This window comes from Phyllobates terribilis, unplaced genomic scaffold (assembly GCF_046119375.1).
Source record: "Phyllobates terribilis strain yellow unplaced genomic scaffold, ASM4611937v1 Scaffold_8__6_contigs__length_399053987, whole genome shotgun sequence".
In the NCBI taxonomy this organism is placed as follows: Eukaryota; Metazoa; Chordata; class Amphibia; order Anura; family Dendrobatidae; genus Phyllobates; species Phyllobates terribilis.
This window is the reverse complement of record NW_027362768.1, coordinates 156,466,396-156,484,049: the sequence shown is the minus strand read 5'-3', so window position 1 is coordinate 156,484,049 and position 17,654 is coordinate 156,466,396. Positions and strand designations below refer to the sequence as shown.

General features: G+C 42.7%; 1 protein-coding gene across 2 annotated transcripts in view; it reads right to left on the bottom strand.

The window, feature by feature from the left end:
* Positions 1–17,654, bottom strand: part of COL24A1 (collagen type XXIV alpha 1 chain) — a 322,172-nt gene that overhangs the window by 14,300 nt on the left and 290,218 nt on the right. For both annotated transcript variants that reach the window (XM_073643550.1, XM_073643551.1), the window contains exons 43-51: positions 16,182–16,235; positions 16,036–16,089; positions 15,029–15,082; positions 11,839–11,892; positions 6,370–6,477; positions 1,262–1,369; positions 1,054–1,161; positions 921–974; positions 715–777 (exon numbers count right to left, since the gene is read on the bottom strand). In XM_073643550.1, the coding sequence (XP_073499651.1) occupies positions 715–777; positions 921–974; positions 1,054–1,161; positions 1,262–1,369; positions 6,370–6,477; positions 11,839–11,892; positions 15,029–15,082; positions 16,036–16,089; positions 16,182–16,235 (657 nt within the window). The remainder of the gene's footprint in view (positions 1–714; positions 778–920; positions 975–1,053; positions 1,162–1,261; positions 1,370–6,369; positions 6,478–11,838; positions 11,893–15,028; positions 15,083–16,035; positions 16,090–16,181; positions 16,236–17,654) is intronic.

The following is a 17,654-nucleotide window of genomic DNA, read 5'->3' as shown; positions in this document are numbered from 1 at the left end:
TGTGCTTCAAAAAGAGACCAAAGATGGCAGCGATGGGAGCCTTCAGCAGGTCATCAAGCTATTGGCACCCCACGATCAGGCCATGGCCAGACAATGGACGCCAAAATGGACCCTGTTTTCGCGGATCGCAACACTTACTTGCCACTGTCACAGATTGATGGCAGCATGGGTAGGTTGAAAAATGTAATGTTAAGCATGTCAAGGTGAGGAGACTTTTAAGCCACAATGCTCCTCTGGGAAATATGCAAATTGTCTCTTCAGAGTGGAAGTGAACAAGAACTCTAGTGCCACCTATAGGAAGTAGCAATGCTAAAAGTCAGTATCGACCCTTTAACGAGCCTTTGTCACATGACTTAGCATAATAGCCAAAACCAAAATCTCAATTTGCAGACACTGTGTTTTGGGGTACTGCCCCTTATCAGTGCAAAATGTGAGATTTGGTTTGGCTGAGTGAGAGGCGTCTGACCGGTATCCAAGGGGTAACTGTTCTCCTTTCGGAGAGTGACATGTTAAGCATGTCAAGGTGAGGAGACTTTTAAGCCGCAATGCTCCACTGTGAAATTGTCTCTTCAGAGAGGAAGAGAACTAGAATTGAAAGGAATATGTTAGTCTGACGTAAATCATAAGAGATTATTGAAACAAAATATTTTGAAAAATGTCCTCCCTAATGTGACCAATATCAGTGTTAGACGATAATGGATACTGGATACTTACAGCTTGTCCAGGAGGACCTTTAGGACCAGTGATACCCACTAGACCAATGTCACCAGAAGGACCCTATAAAAGAAGCTTTAGTTTGAAAAGGTAAACCCCAAATGGACTGAAATTACGCCATAGTACCAACTACTACTCCTCTCCTTTTTACACAGAGTATACAACTTTGAAGACACTAGCAAAAAAATATACAGATTGAATTGTACCTTTGGGCCAGGGAACCCTTGGAAACCCATGAGACCTTGATCACCATCTTCTCCCTGTATATACACAATGCTTGATTATTCCTTATTCATTACATCATGAATCTTTGCTAGAGAAGAGATGGTGGATGCTCACCAGAAGCCCCTTTAGGCCACTTTCACCTTTTGGTCCTTGATCACCTTGCGTTCCAATAAAACCCCTTGAGCCTGATTTTCCTGGGTAACCACGTAGTCCTGTCTCTCCCTCAAAAAGTTAAATATCAAAGTAATTAATTGAAATTTTAATTTTAAAAGAGTAAGTAATAGTAAGAAAAAGGTAAAGTATGATAATAGGCCAGTAATACCTTAGGTCCTGGGGCACCATCACTTCCTTCAGTACCAGGAGAACCCTTTGGCCCCTGTCGACCAGGTAGACCTGCCAATCCAGGGAACCCGGGGCTGCCGCTTACACCCTACAGTGATCACATAGATATGTAATTTGTGTTATCAGAGATAGAGGTAATGATTCTATATGATAAGGCGGGTGATTGAGAACTTACTGGGCACAAACCATATTAAAAGTGTCCCTAAACAGGGTATTAGCAGACTGTGCTCATGCTGCCATTACAGAATTGTTCCCAAGATAGTAAGTTGTTCCCTATCCATAAAATTGGGGATAATCTACTGATCGCTGGAGGTCTGACTGCAGGGACTCCCCACTGATCCCAAGAATGGGGCTCAGGGACCAAACTCCGCAGAATCCCGTCTTGAATGGAGTGGAGGTGTTCATGATTTGGTTCTATCTATTCATTGTCTATGGGACTGAGGGCTGTATAACTTTTCAATAATGTTCCCCTTTCTCTGGCAGTCCCATAAGACATGAATGAAGCAGAAGTCGAGCGTGCACACACCTCTGCTCCATTCAAAACTGGACTCTGCAAAGCTGGTTCCTGGGTTGTAGATCCATTCAAAAATCTAGGAAATCTTCTTAAAGGGCTATTCTCAAGATAGTAAGTTATCTCCTTTCCTATGTATTGCTGGGGGTCCAATGGCTGGGACCCTCAATGATCCATAGGGATAGGGGACAACTTAAAGGGGTTGTCCGGTACTTTAAAAAAAATGCCAGTGTGTTTTAATGATAAAAAGAAGCTTCTTTCTAATTACCTTGCGCTGCTGATACTGCCTGTGAGCGGCGCTATCGGTGGCCGCTCACAGGCATCACGTGACCCTGCGCTGACGTCATGACAAGTGAGGCGTGACACAGCGCTGGGGTCCCCGCGGCGGCTGCTGGGTTGTGGGCGGGGTTACCCCCACGCATCACACCCAGCATCCACCACGCCCTTTCCCAGTGAATGAGGAGAGGGAGAGCGCTCGGTGGATGCTGGGTGTGATGTGCGGGGTAACCCCGCCTATAACCCAGCAGCCACCGGTGGAACGCGGAAGAGGGACCCCCGGCGGCAGCCGCAACTTGTCGTGATGTCAGCGGATGTCAGAGCCGGCGGCCACATGCTGCCTTTGAGCGTCTACCGATAGCACCGCTCACAGGCAGTATCAGCAGCGTAAGATAATTAGAAAGAAGCTTCTATTTATCATTAAAACACACTGGCATTTTTTTAAAAGTACCAGACAATCCCTTTAATATCTTGGGAATAACCCTTTAACAAGCTTTCCTAGACTCCTCAATGGCAAATATGACTACCTCCGATGCATCCTTATTTCTGTATCATTGCAGCCATGATGGTGATGAAATCCGTTCAGAGTGGTTGTCACGTTTCCCAAAAACAGGTGGAAATAATAAAAAATGTCAGAATACAGTTTTTGAGAAATTGGAGGCGTTTTTAGGGATCAAAATTTTGATGGCCTACTCTTAAATGTTACACACCTGTTCCGGGTCTGGGCTCTGCTCCCTTCACCCCGGTCCACTAAATTCTCATGCTCCACGTCTAGCTTTGCAAATAGCCAGGTATGCTCCCTTGTGACCATTTACCTAGGCCTATATAAGGCTCACCAAGAGACACACCTGTGTCTTTGTACAAAGACTCTTAGTTTGCTTGTGCACAATGGCCTGCTCAACACCACTTCCTGGACTCCTGTCTGTCTGCAGTCTCCAGGACCTCTGCTACCCGTCTGCGGTCTCCAGGACCTCTGCTACCCGTCTGCGGTCTCCAGGACCTCTGCTACCAGTCTGCGGTCTCCAGGACCTCTGCTACCCGTCTGCGGTCTCCAGGACCTCTGCTACCTGTCTGCGGCTTCTAGGACCTCTGCTACCCATCTATGGTCTCCAGGACCTCTGCTACCTGTCTGCAGCTTCTAGGACCTCTGCTACGTATCTGTGGTCTCCAGGACCTCTGCTACCAGTCTGCGGCCTCCAGGACCTCTGCTACCCATTTCCCACATGCCTCAACTGCCTGCTGCACCGATGCCCATGGCTATATGCCCAGTCGGACTTTGAGGGTCCGCCTCACAAGATAAGCCCAAAACATTAAAATAGGCAATCAATAGCAGGGGTCTGACTCTCAGCGCCTCGACCAATCAGATGATTGAAGGACCTGTGGCGCTTACACGAACACGCACTGCTCTGTTTAGCTACACGTCGTCTACTCAGTGGCGGCTGCACCGGGTACTAGGAGCAAGTTAAATATTAGTTAAGTTCTGTGGCACCGTCAAACATCGTCCCCCCACTGATCAGATATTGACAGCCTATTAACAAGGGCCATCAGTATTGTGCCAAGATTACAAAAAAATATCGGCTTTTTCTTCTATCCAGAAACAGCGCCCCTCCGGCTCTGTTTTGTCTTATTTTCTAATGTTGCTGGCTGCAATACCAAACGCAGTCTATGGATAAGAGTGTCTGGAGACTGGAGAAAAAAGCAGACCGTAATCTTTTCCAGAAGAGGACAAATCCAAGACTTATATATTTGCAAGTTCCTAGAAAAACCTTCTGATGGGGCAAGAGGACGGCTGCACGTTTTGTGCAGATGTTTGGTCACAGCTTCTAATAAAACTCAGGTTTTTCTTCTGTTGGCAAAGATTTCATTTTATAAGGTTCGTCCAAAAACAAACAACTAAACAGGATGGAAGTCAGAAGATGTTTTCTATAACTTTTATCTTTTTATGGATACATCAAACAGCCGGGGGATATTTCTGGATGACATTAAAGATGAGATACATGGATCTGATATTATTTAAAATACAAAACATGTGAAATTCCTTTTTCCCTGCAGAATAACTGAGGACGACCTTTCATTTAACACATTTGTATAAATCACATGTGTTATTGTGTGATTGATGTATACATCTCACATCTCTGCAATACACAACATCTAAAATTGTCCTCCATGGATGACCACTTGGGGGGTCCACATTAAAGGGAATCTGCCAGCAGAATTTCACCCCCTCCAAAACTATTTATATTGTGCATATGGCTCTTTCAAAGACAAGTCCAGCAATATATTTACTTGGCCAGTCCATTCCTGAATAACTTAGAAATCAGCATTTGAATTGATATGCAAATGAGGCTGCAGCACTATGGTAGATCTGAAGCCTCTGTCACTCCAGCTCTATTCCACGCTCCTGCTTGACTGACAGACTCTATCCTGTGTGACTTCAGGCACAGGGGCTGTCAGTCAAGCAGGAGCGTGGAATAGAGCTAGAGTGGCATAGGTTTCAGATCTACTGTAGTCCTTCAGACTTATTTGCATATCAATTTAAAAGCCAATTTCTCAGTAATGGAGGAAAGGACTGGCCATGTAAAGGTATTGCTGGACTTGTCTTTGAAAGAGCTGCATGTGCATATAAATAGTTTTGGGAAGTGAAATCCAGCTGACAGATTCCCTTTAAGATCTGTGAGCAAATATTAAAGAGTGTTTGGTATCAGATAAATCTCTTTGGTTCATGGAATCAATAAGAAAAGAAGTAATTAAAGCATCCTCTAAAACCGTCTATATTGCTACCAATTCTCCAACTTGGAAAGCTAAAATTTGGATTATGCATCTGCTATGTAGCTTTTATTTTACTTCTATAGGGACTTGCACCATGTCAGCTGCAGTTTTATGTGGGCCTTTGGATGAAAGGCACATTGCTGCCTCCCATTTAAATGTGTCCGTCCTTCTCCTTTTGGCATATCCCAAGATGAGCAGCACTGAAATCAAATCTGACTTTGTGATAGTCAGTCAGGAATTGTTTATACTATATACAGGTTCATCTCACTAAATTAGAATATCATCAAAAAGTTAATTTATTTCAGTTCTTCAATACAAGAAGTGAAACTCATATATTATATAGAGTCATTACAAACTGAGTGATCTATTTCAAGTGTTTATTTCTGTTAATGTTGATGATTATGGCTTACAGCCAATGAAAACACAAAAGTCATTATATCAGTAAATTAAAATAATTAACAAAAAACACCTGCAAAGGCTTCCTAAGCATTTAAAAAGGTCCCTTAGTCTGTTTCAGTATGCTACAAAATCATGGGGAAGACGGCTGACTTGACAGATGTCCAGAAGGCAGTCACTGACACCCTCCACAAGGTCCCAGAGTCTGGAGGAAGAGTGGAGAGGCCACAATCCAAGCTGCTGGAGGTCTAGTGTGAAGTCTCCACAATCAGTGATGGTTTGGGGAGCCATGTCATCTGCTGGTGTAGGTCCACTGTGTTTTATCAAAACCAAAGTCAGCGCAGCCGTCTACCAGGACATTTTAGAGCACTTCATGCTTCCCTCTGCCGACAAGCTTTTTGGAGATGGAAATGTCATTCTCCAGCAGGACTTGTCCCCTGTCCACACTGCCAAAAGTACCAATACTTGGTGTAAAAACAACACTATTACTGTGCTTGATTGGCAGCAAACTCGCCTGACCTTAACCCTATAGAGAATCTATTATAGAGAATCTATGGGGTATTGTCAAGAGGAAGATGAGAGACCCCAGACCCAACAATGCAGACTAGCTGAAGACTGCTATCAAAGCAACCTGGGCTTCCATAACACCTCAGCAGTGCCACAGGCTGATCGCCTCCATGCCACGCCACATTGATGCAGTAATTGATGCAGAAGGAGCCCCGATCAAGTATTGAGTGCATTTACATTTCAGTAGGACAACATTTCGGATTTTAAAATCATTTTTCAATCTGTTGTTATAAAGTATTCTAATTTACTGAGATAATGACTTTTGTGTTCTCATTGGCTGTAAGCCATAATCATCAACATTAACAGAAATAAACACTTGAAATAGATCACTCTGTGTGTAATGACTCTATATAATGAGTTTCACTTTTTGTATTGAAGAACTGAAATAAATTAACTTTTTGATGATGTTCTAATTTAGTGAGATGCACCTGTATGTCTATGTGTGGCCATTCATTGGTTAGTATGTGAACTGCAGGGTGTCACCTTGTTTTTGCTAGCATACAACAAATTCTAAAATGCGTAATTCCTATAGCTCTGTATACCACACTTACGATGTGTAAAATACTCACAGGTAACCCCGCTTTTCCAGGCAATCCAGGCTTTCCAGGAAATCCAACGACTAAATCAGACCCAGGAAACCCATCCGCACCTCTTAACCCTAGTGGACCTTGTTTTCCCTAAGAAAAGTAGGGCAGATTATGTACACATGTGATGGGGACGTTTCGAAGCTTTCAATGTTTTATGTTAATTAAGCTTAAAGGGGTATATTGTGAAAAATATATAGCCTACAGTCCTCGGCAGGATATGGTCCACATTTATCTGGGTCCTTGGTTGACAAATTCCCAGTGGGCCCCTCATCTCTATCAATCTTTCCTTCTCGCCTTTTTCGTCAGATAGGAGTAGTACCAGGGTTTGGTTTTCTGCTGTACGAGCTGTAGTTTTATCATCACCATTTTGGATCCATACGACTTTTTTATTTCATTTTTTTGGGAGGCAAAGTTACAATAAACCAGCAATTGTGTAACTTTATTTTTGGAATGAGATATATTCTCTAATATTTTGTTACAACTCCAATTCCTCAAAAATTGGCCCCTGTGTAAAATGTAAAGAAAACAAGAATGCAGTGATTAGGAAATCTTATAGGTGAAGGTGAACGTTGAACATTTTTGCATTTAATTAAAAAAAAAGTAATTAACTAGTTAAGAAATTGATGGCAGCGCCACATCTCAAAAAAAGTTGGGTCTACCATTGTGGAGCATCCTTTTTTTTTACACAGTCTGTAAACTTCGGAGAAGTGAGGAGACAATTGCTAGAGTTTTGGAGAGGAATGTTGTTGTCATGGCTAGCCTCTGGGGCTCGTTCCGGTAACCTCTGGCTGGGGGTCGGTTTCCTTCTCTATTGGACCACAGCCTGTATTGTCTCTGTCCAACTACTGATAATGCTCTTGTCTTTGCTTTGCGGAGTTGCTGCTATGCAGGTGTTTTCACTTCCTCGCTTTGGTTTGTAGTATCACATCTTGGAAGGGGCTATTTATTCTCTCCTGGCACATACAGTATTTGCTTATTCCAAGCTAGATGGATGTTTGGAGTCCCAGCTCCCCAGTGAAAGATTATCTTGCTGAGGTTTTCTCTATTGCTTCTCCTGCGGTTTGTTTGCATGTTCCCCTTCTCAGCACTTTCCCCATTTTGTTACATTCAGCGTCAGGGGGTTTTCACTTATACCAAAGGTCTTTTTGGGTTCCTTTAATTTTCTTCCATCTTTCATGTATGACTGTGTGAACTCATCTTTAGCCCTGTGTCTCACCCTCTGTCTTTGTGCACCACATTCTGTTGTTGTGGTTTTGAGTTACACTCTGTGTATAGTTGAGGGTGTAGTTAAGGACACTCAGGGTCAGCCGATGTTGAGTGTGGGCACCATCCTCCGCGGTCAGGAAGGGACATACCAGGGTCAGGTTAGGGATTTGCTTAGTCTGTATATTAACCTGTGGTGTGTAGTTTTAACATTTTCCCCTGGTTTGTTCATGTGTGAGTCTTAGGGCTCAGCCACAACAGTTGTCCTATTCTTATCTGATGTAGGATTCTCGCTGCTCCGCAGTCCAGTTTCATCTTTGGCAGATTTTTTTTTTTCATAATGCACCAAATGTTTTCTATTGGTGAAAGATCCGGACTGCAGGCGGCAGGTTCATCACTTGAACTCTTCTTCTGAGAAGCCATGATGTTGTGATGGATGCAGTATGTGGTTCAGCATTGACTTGCCGAAATATACGAGGCCTTCCCTGAAATAGACATTGTCTGGAAGGAGCAGATGTTGTGCAAAAGCCTCTATATAATCCTCAGCACTGATAGTGCCTTTCATTTTTAAGCTGCCCATGTCATAGGGACTAATGCCCCTGTACCATCAGGGATGCAGGAACTGTGGGCTGATAACAAGCTGGATGGTCCTCTTGAGCCTGCAGGACAAGCTGGATGGTCCTTCTGAGTCTGCAGGACACAGCGTCCATGGTTTCTGAATTTAAAATGTTGATCCATCTGACCACAGAACAGGTTTCCATTTTACCTCAGTCCGTTATAATGGAGCTTTGGTCCAGAGAAGACGGCAGCGTTTCTGGATTGTCTCGATATATGGCTTCTTCTTTCCATGATAGAGGTTTAACTTGCATTTGTGGACTGCACTTTGAAGTCTGTTCACAGACCATATGATTTGTGAACTATTGCTTTGCCCATGTAGAGATTTGCACGACTGATTCCTGCCAGTTTTGAATGCAGTGCTGCCTGAATTCCCGTACATCACAACCATCCACTATTGACCGTCAGCCTTGTCCCTTGTGCACAAGGACTTCTCCAGAATCTCTGAATATTTTGAAGATATTATGTCCTGTACATGGTGGGATATTATTCAAAGTCTTTGCAACTTTACGTTGAGGAACATTTTTCGGAAATTCTTCCACAATTTTTAAAAGCAGTTATTCACGGATTGATGAACCTCCGACCATATTTGCTTCCGAGACACTCTGCCTCTCTAACATGCTCTTTTTATGCAGTCATGTAACTTAGTTGAAAATTGACCTTCCAGTTATTTTCCATTAGTTTTACTTACTTTTCCATCCGTTTGTTAACCCTGTCCCAACTTTTTTGAGATGTGTTTTGCCATCAATATATAAATGAGTTATTTTTTTCAAATGAAATGGAAAAAAATGTCCAACGTTCACCTTCTGATCTGTGTCCTATGTTTTTTTTTTGTGAAGAGATTTCCAAATTATTGTATTCTTTTTTTTACATTTTACAGTGTCCCAACTTTTTGGAATTGGGATTATAGTCTGGACCGGTGTATACATGGTGACACCAAATATATTAATTTATATTTTTCCTGCAATAATGGGAGTTACATACATATTTATAGTTTTTTTTATATTTTCCATTGTTTTTTCCATTTTTTATTAGACTCCCTAGGGGACTTGAACCTGTGACCACTTGATCTCATATACAAATACTGTAAGTTTGCAATGTATTCGTAATTTTACCAATCTCTTGGCCCAGGCTGGGCTTCATAGGTGTACAAACATGGTAGACACAGGAACCTTCAGTAGGCCTTTGACTGCCATGACAATTACATGAGTACCCCGCAATTGTGGAGGGGGATAGGCATCCGAAAGATCTTAAATGCTGCTTTCGCTATTGGTTAAACTGTTGTAATTGGAGTTAGACTTGGGTGTTGGCTGAGTTCAGCTCCTGAGCCTGCTCAAAACAAGGCTGATTGGTCCCCCCAAGTGCAATGTGCCCTGGCACTTGCTTGGGTTTGCTTAAAAAAAAAAAAATAAAACCATATATGACTTACTCTCGCTGATCACCCACGTGTATTTAATAAAATAAATCATATCTTTCCTGTTCCCTAAATGATCCTATTCTCGTCCATACTTTGATGCCATTGGCCTGAAATGCCCGCTCAGTGGGGGTTGACTACTTTTGGGGACATTTTTTTTTCAATTAAATCTATGCATTTAGTGCTAAAAGTCATTTCTGCAATTGGGTGCCATTAAGAATTTTGCACCGTCTGGTTTTTACACACCTTTTGTTTCTCTGCACATTTTAGTTTGATGTGTTCTGTAATTTAAATTGGCTGAGAAAAGCTCAGGAGAAAACCAGATAAAAGAGTTACAAGCTCCCCGTCAGGTTGTCATAGTGGGGGTCCTCACTGACAGATTCTCAGATAACTCGTGCTGCAACCAGCGATAGACGGTGCAATATAGAGGCTACACAACGCAAATGGTGCAAAATGGTTAATGATGCTCAATATCGTACCGTATCCAGTCTACTGCAGCAATGCTCTGTGACTGCCGACTAATACATTACAGCAAACACGCAGAGGATTGTGTCGTTTCTGCTGATTTGTTTAGCTCACAGAGCATTGTCCACACTGGATATAGAGTTTCACCATCACATTTGTAAATAGGAGAATAGCGCAGGTTAGTCTCAGTGATGACACGTACGGCGCAGCGTATGACACAATGTACGGCGCAGCGTATGACACCATGTACGGCGCAGCGTGTGACACCACGTACGGCACAGCGTATGACACCATGTACGGCACAGCGTATGACACCACGTACGGCACAGCGTATGACACCACGTACGGCACAGCGTGTGACACCACGTACGGCACAGCGTGTGACACCACGTACGGCACAGCGTATGACACCACGTACGGCACAGTGTGTGACACCATGTACGGCACAGCGTGTGACACCATGTACGGCACAGCGTATGACACCACGTACGGCACAGCGTATGACACCACGTACGGCACAGCGTATGACACCACGTACGGCACAGCGTATGACACCATGTACGGCACAGCGTGTGACACCATGTACGGCACAGCGTATGACACCACGTACGGCACAGCGTGTGACACCACGTACGGCACAGCGTACGACACCACGTACGGCACAGCGTACGACACCACGTACGGCAGAGCGTACGACACCACGTACGGCACAGCGTATGACACCACGTACGGCACAGCGTATGACACCACGTACGGCACAGCGTATGACACCACGTACGGCACAGCGTATGACACCACGTACGGCACAGCGTATGACACCACGTACGGCACAGCGTATGACATCACGTATGGCACATCGTATGACACCACGTATGGCACAGCGTATGACACCACGTACGGCACAGCGTATGACACCACGTACGGCACAGGGTATGACACCACGTACGGCACAGGGTATGACACCACGTACGGCACAGGGTATGACACCACGTACGGCACAGCGTATGACACTAGGTATGGCACAGTGTATGACACCACGTACGGCACAGTGTATGACACCACGTACGGCACAGTGTGTGACACCACATACGGCACAGTGTATGACACCACGTACGGCACAGCGTATGACACCACGTACGGCACAGCGTATGACACCACGTACGGCACAGTGTATAACACCACGTACGGCACAGTGTATAACACCACGTACGGCACAGCGTATGACACCACGTACGGCACAGCGTATGACACCACGTACGGCACAGCGTATGACACCACGTACGGCACAGTGTATGACACCATGTACGGCACAGCGTATGACACCACGTACGGCACAGTGTATAACACCACGCACCGACAGCTTTGTGCTCACTTTTCCAATGGGTTTCCTGTGCTCATACATTCCAATAAAACGTTCTGAGAAGTTTTATATGTCGATCTACATTGGTTTTGTATTACTCAGATCTGCGGATATTGTTATATAACTGACCCATGTCATTAATCATATAGGATCACAGGAATAATCCATCATCTAGTTACTTTTTTTTTCTCATTGGTAAAATATTTCAAGCTTCTTACTGATATCTTTAAGATATATCTTTATCTCTAAGAAGCTTCTTACTTCTTAGAGATAAAACACTGAACATCTGTTCCTAATAAAATGTACCGCCGCCATGTGCTATCACAAGGGAAAGGGAATTGATGTTAATTTAAGGGAAAGATAACTTGTCATATACAATATTCATGAGACTCACAGGAATTCCTGGTTTGCCAGTTGCTCCTCTCATTCCTTTCTTTCCCTTTGCGCCCTGAAATATAATGCATTATATTTAATATATTTAACATTTAGGCAGTGAAACACGAGTTGGTCTGTTGTTTCCTGTTCATACGTGCTTAAAATCGCAAAGTGCTTGTAAAAACAAGCAACTTTGAAATTTACTTTTTATTTAAAATTCCCAAGAACATAGGGATTTTTAACTTTATTGTTTACTGCTCGATGCCTAGTTTACTGGCCACCTCTGAAGTCTATCAGCAGTGGACGGTTCCCCTGGCATGGGCTCAGCATTTGCATGCTCTTTGCCATTGAGTTTCTAAGCGCTGCTCTGAAGCTTGCCAGATCGCTGGATCCGCACGTCAGTGCTTCTGTGCTGCACTGATGCTGCAGAGACAAAACTGTCTCTGTTGGCAGCATTCATGTATGTCATTGGTCCGAGGAGTTTATAGCTTATAATAAAAGACAATAATGTAATTTCTGTATATACTTAAAGAGGTATTCCAATCTCCATGATCCTATCCCATTATGTAGTAGGTGTAATAATAATATTAGCAAATACTTTTAATTAGAAATGTAGTACAGTTCTTCTGATTCGCTATGTTGCTTACCCCATGTGCAGGGCATTGCAGTAGCTTAGGTATCCATGGTTACGACCACTATCAACTATCATGGGGTAAGCAACATAGCAAATGAGAAGAACTATACTACATTTCTAATTGGAGGTATTTTCAAATATTATTACACCTACTACATATTGGGATAGGATCTTGTAGATGGGAATACCCCTTAAAGGCTTCCATACACATTAGACTAAGATCGACTGAATCCGCTGATATCGACTGGCATGGGGGCTTCGGCCGACTGATGGTCGGGAGAGATGTCGACTGGTCAAGTCGATTTCAGACTGCTGATTGCATAGATAAGTCACTGGCCGACGTGTGAGTCGGCGGCTTTCTCATAGAACGCAGGAGCGTTCGGCCGAGCGAGCGCTACAGTGTATGGGAGAGTGATCTGAGAAGGCTACTGGCCGAACAATCGCGCCCGAAGCGTTGGCCATCTGATGTGTATGGGCGGCCTTAAAGATGCACTGTTACCTCTCCTGATGTGTCATCTCTATCCTTTGTCATATAACAATTGTGGAGCTTGTTGCTTTAGAATTCTTGCTTTGTGTCATTCCTCTGTTATTATTCCTATAAATTTAGCAATAAATTGACAACTGGGTGTTACCAGTTGGGGGGGTGTCCAGGCACAATCTGACTCTGTCCAACCAGTGCTGACTGTCACGGTCTTTGCCAGCCCCTTTGACAAGTGGAATGATAACACCCAGTTGTTATTATAATTATACATCTTACCGCTCGGCGTTCTACTATTCTTCTTTCTTCTGGTAGAATAGATGCTCCAAAATGGTTTTTCCATAAGAAATGTGCTAAAATAAACATGTCAGGAGTGATGATGGGCCTTTTTAAAGGGAACCCATCACTTCAAACCAAGATGATGATGTTATGGTCCTTGGTAGCCCACCCAGTATGCCATGATTGACATTCTGCTAGCAGTGCCAAACAAGGCAATATGGCCATTATAACATATGATTGATTGTTCTCAGTGGGAGAAACAAAATAATAATCTTGAAACAATATCCATAGAGCAGAATACATAATCGTATTATCAGGTGGATATGGCCTAATGCCTAGGTATCTAGACCACAAATACGCTAGATAGCGGACACTCCATGCATAAACAGTACAACAAAAAGGAAGCCAACGCGAAACGCGCGTTAGGGCTGCTACGGTGGTGTCCCACACTGGTTACTATGGGTAAGAGCCTGTTTTAAGACTGCTGTGATCTATGGGATGTAGGAGTTATTGTGTTGTACTAGATACTGACATAGCAGTCCTTATGAGTGAATATTTTGAGCACTAGCACTTTATATTGAATATACTAAATATATGTGCTCTTCCCAGTCCAGGTTAATTTAAATTGTGGGTACCATATATTGTAACACCTGATCTGAGCTACTAATCATAAATTACTATATTGTATTTGTATAATTGCCTATGTATTGTTGTTTTGATTGAATAAAATGTAGAGATTTTTTACAAAATAATAATCTTGTAGTTGTGATACATTTAATGGCTAACAAAAATAAAATAAATGATGTTACACAGCAGCTTTCCAAACTACTGAGGTCTCTTCACCAGGCTACAGGTATAACAAAGTACCGTGCCTGATGAAGAGACCTCAGTAGTTTGGAAAGATGCCGTGTAACATCATTTATTTTATTTTTGTTAGCCATTAAATGGATCACAGCTACCAGATTATTATTTTGTTTCTCCCAGTGAGAACAATCAATCTTTTTTCAACTGGCTGACACGGTACCAAAACCTTTTTTTTTCTTTTAACATAGGATTAGCATGAAACTTGCCTTAAACAATAGGTAAGTTTACTATAGCACATCCCCTTTAAGAGACTATAGTTTTATGCAAACACTTATAGTGGATCTTCCAGTCGATTTTAAAAATATGAAACAACATAATCTCTTAAATCTGATGAGGTTGGTGTACTTACTTTGAAAATCCACTTTAGAATGACTGTAGAATCACTTAGAACGTTTCCCTGTCTAATATTAGGCTCTAGTCTGGGATTATACAATGCTCATTTTAATATCAGGATTATACAGCTATTCTGATACAAATTTTCAAAGTTAAAGGGGCATTCCCATCTCCAAGATCCTATCCCAATATGTAGTAAGTGTAATAATAATAATATTAGCAAATACCTCCAATTAGAGATGTAGCATAGTTTTTCTGATTCGCTATGTCTCTTTCATTATGTGCAGGCTTTGCAGGTCCTTAGGTATCCATCGTTACGACCACTGATATAGTGATAAGTAGCTAGTTGCTAGTGGTCGTAACCATGGATACCTAAAGTCCTGCATTGCCTGCACATAAGGAAAGAGACATAGCGAATCAGAAAAACTATACTACATTTCTAATTGGAGGTATTTGCTAATATTATTATTATTATTACACCTAAGACATATTGGGATAGGATTTTGGAGATGGGAATACCCCTTTAAGTACACCGACCTAATCAGGTGTAACAGATATAATAATGTATGCAATTAGTATTGTGAATTCTGGTGACCGATCCGCTTTAATACTTGTACTTACCACTAATCCTCGCTCCCCTTTATGTCCTTGATCACCTTTTTCGCCAATTTCCCCCTAAAATAATAATAAAAATATTAAGTAGAGTAACAATATATTTATTAGAGGATGATTATGTCCAGTGATACTTAATGATCTGGATATTCTCACTTGTGGTTTGGTTACTTTGTTGTAATGGACATCACTGACTTATTGGCTGTTATTATTCATAAGCAAAATATCACGATACGATCTATCGTAGCTGCAGTGTAAAGCATGGGAACAAATACAGCAGCAGGCTAAAGCCACGAATGAGACGAGGCTTGAGAAATGATTGCTTATTTCTATGGGAATTGTGCATATGATAATATATCCTATAGAGTGTCAGACTGGGATACCAAGGGCCCACCAGTAACACACTCCAGGGCCCCACTTTACAGGTACATGCAAATGTAACATTATCATCAATCACAAATGTATACAACAATGAACTGGGTAGATTGTTAAATGAATAAGATGCTGCATTTGTTTGTACATAATGATTCAAGTATATAGTGCCAAGTACTGCTCATATAAGGGTGGTGGGGCCCACCGGAGGATTCTCCGGTTCTCCTGTGGGCCAGTCCAAGCCTGGACAAACATCTTTTGATACTGGTCACCATAGCCTTTAGTTGCTGAACTTAACCCTAAGGTCACATAAACAAGTTTCGGAATCCCCCTTAGTACCATAATTCTACCCTCATTACGGCACATAGCTGTCATATAGCGGGTTCTCCACTTTGGACCCCCTTCTATGAGGCAGGACGGACGGTCTCTATATAAATGAGAGGTGCCCCAATTCTGCTGAACCTGGTCTGACTATGCATTACATGGTCATTCAGTTGAATAGCTGCCACATAGTGCTACACCTGGCTTGTTACATATAGCACCCCCAGCAGCCACAGCTAATGACTGGGACATTTTTTGTCTAAAAAAACAGTCATATTTGTGACACTTTTTTTCAGGCCCAGTAAAAGCCATTGGAAACTTACTGGTGGTCCTTGCTGTCCGATGGCCCCTCTTGGTCCAATTATTCCAATTATACCCTAGAAAATAGATCAGATTGTGTCACATTTTATTCTTACAGATTATTATGCTGCTGAAATATGGAATGGGACACAGATCTGCTTGTAATTACCTTATAGCCTTCATATCCAGGTTCACCCCTGTCTCCACGTTCTCCGGTAGGACCCTACATGGAACAGTGAATTTTAGTGTATTGTTGACCATTGACAATGTAGGCATTGATTAATTCAAGAAAATTCTTATCATAGAGCATGCATATCATTAATGGGAACCTGCCACACAAATCACAGGCAGCGTGAATCAGAGGCCGGCTCCTGCATTACAAATACATAGTTAAAAGCGTGGCCTGGGATGAGATGACTGATTTTGCTTCCCCTGCCTCTCATCTAGACTGACAGGTCTCCCCCATACAATCATGAGCAGGGGGGAGAAGCCTGTGGGAATATACTCTCATCACAAAGCATGCATATAATTAAAGGGAACCTGTCACTTGATTCACGGACAGCATCAGAGTCAGAGACCGACTACAGCCTTACAAAAACATAGCAAAAAACTCAGACAGGGATCAGGAGACTTGTCATGGGGGTAGTCCCCGCCAGCTTCTCTCTGCCCGCTCATCTAGACTGACAGGTCTCTCCCTATACACACATATGAAGAGACCAGTCAATCTACCAAGCGGGCAGAGAGAAGCCTGTGGGGACATTCCTCCTGGACTAGTTACCTCTTCCGGGAATGTTTTTTCTGTAAAATGCCGCAGTTATTCAGAATAAAAAAATATATATTTGTAATGCCGAGCCGGTCTCCAATTCCCATAGAATCATGCAATAAGTACCCTTTCATTTTCATGTTACAAAGAGAAATACAACAAATCCTATTATAATGACACCAGGGGAATACATAAGAGAGTGCCCAGAGCAGAAGTTTAAATACTGCCCGTGTACTACAACAAAGTAACTTATAACAAAAACAATATAAGGGTATTATGGACAGACCCAGCACCCAGGGCAAGACTGGCAGTTCAGGAAATCAGAACATTTGCATCCTATCTCATATCTTAACGGAGGTCCATTATTCCTAAATTGGCAAACTAATCTCTGGATTATGTCCTGGCTGATGTAGAAGGGGGCTTGCTTAGTTATCAAAATCAGTAGAGTTGAGGGAAAAGATGTGCAAAAACCTAGTACAGGGGCCACGTTGGTTAGAGCCGTGCGATCCTCTTCTTATCTGCCGGCATCTGCGGCGCCTCTACTGATAGGTAGGGGCAGCAAAACACACGCATGACGTTGTGCCAGGCCAACTAATCTGTAGAGGCGCCAGGGATGCTGGCAGCTCGGAGGAGGTTTGCTCAGGTCCCAACAAGCAGTGTCCATAGGGTCCTGTAAAACTTTTTGTCCAACTTTACCTGTGAACAGAACGTGTACGTTTCCCAGTTCTCTATGGCTGCCTACTCTAATGTACAGTGACCTAAGACATTATGTCAGTGATTCTTGTAGGATGGTGACTCCAGCACTGCACATATTTTGTAATTGTGCATTTAATTAGCATCTTAAAAGCTTATCATAACGAAATCTGAATGATCAAATGT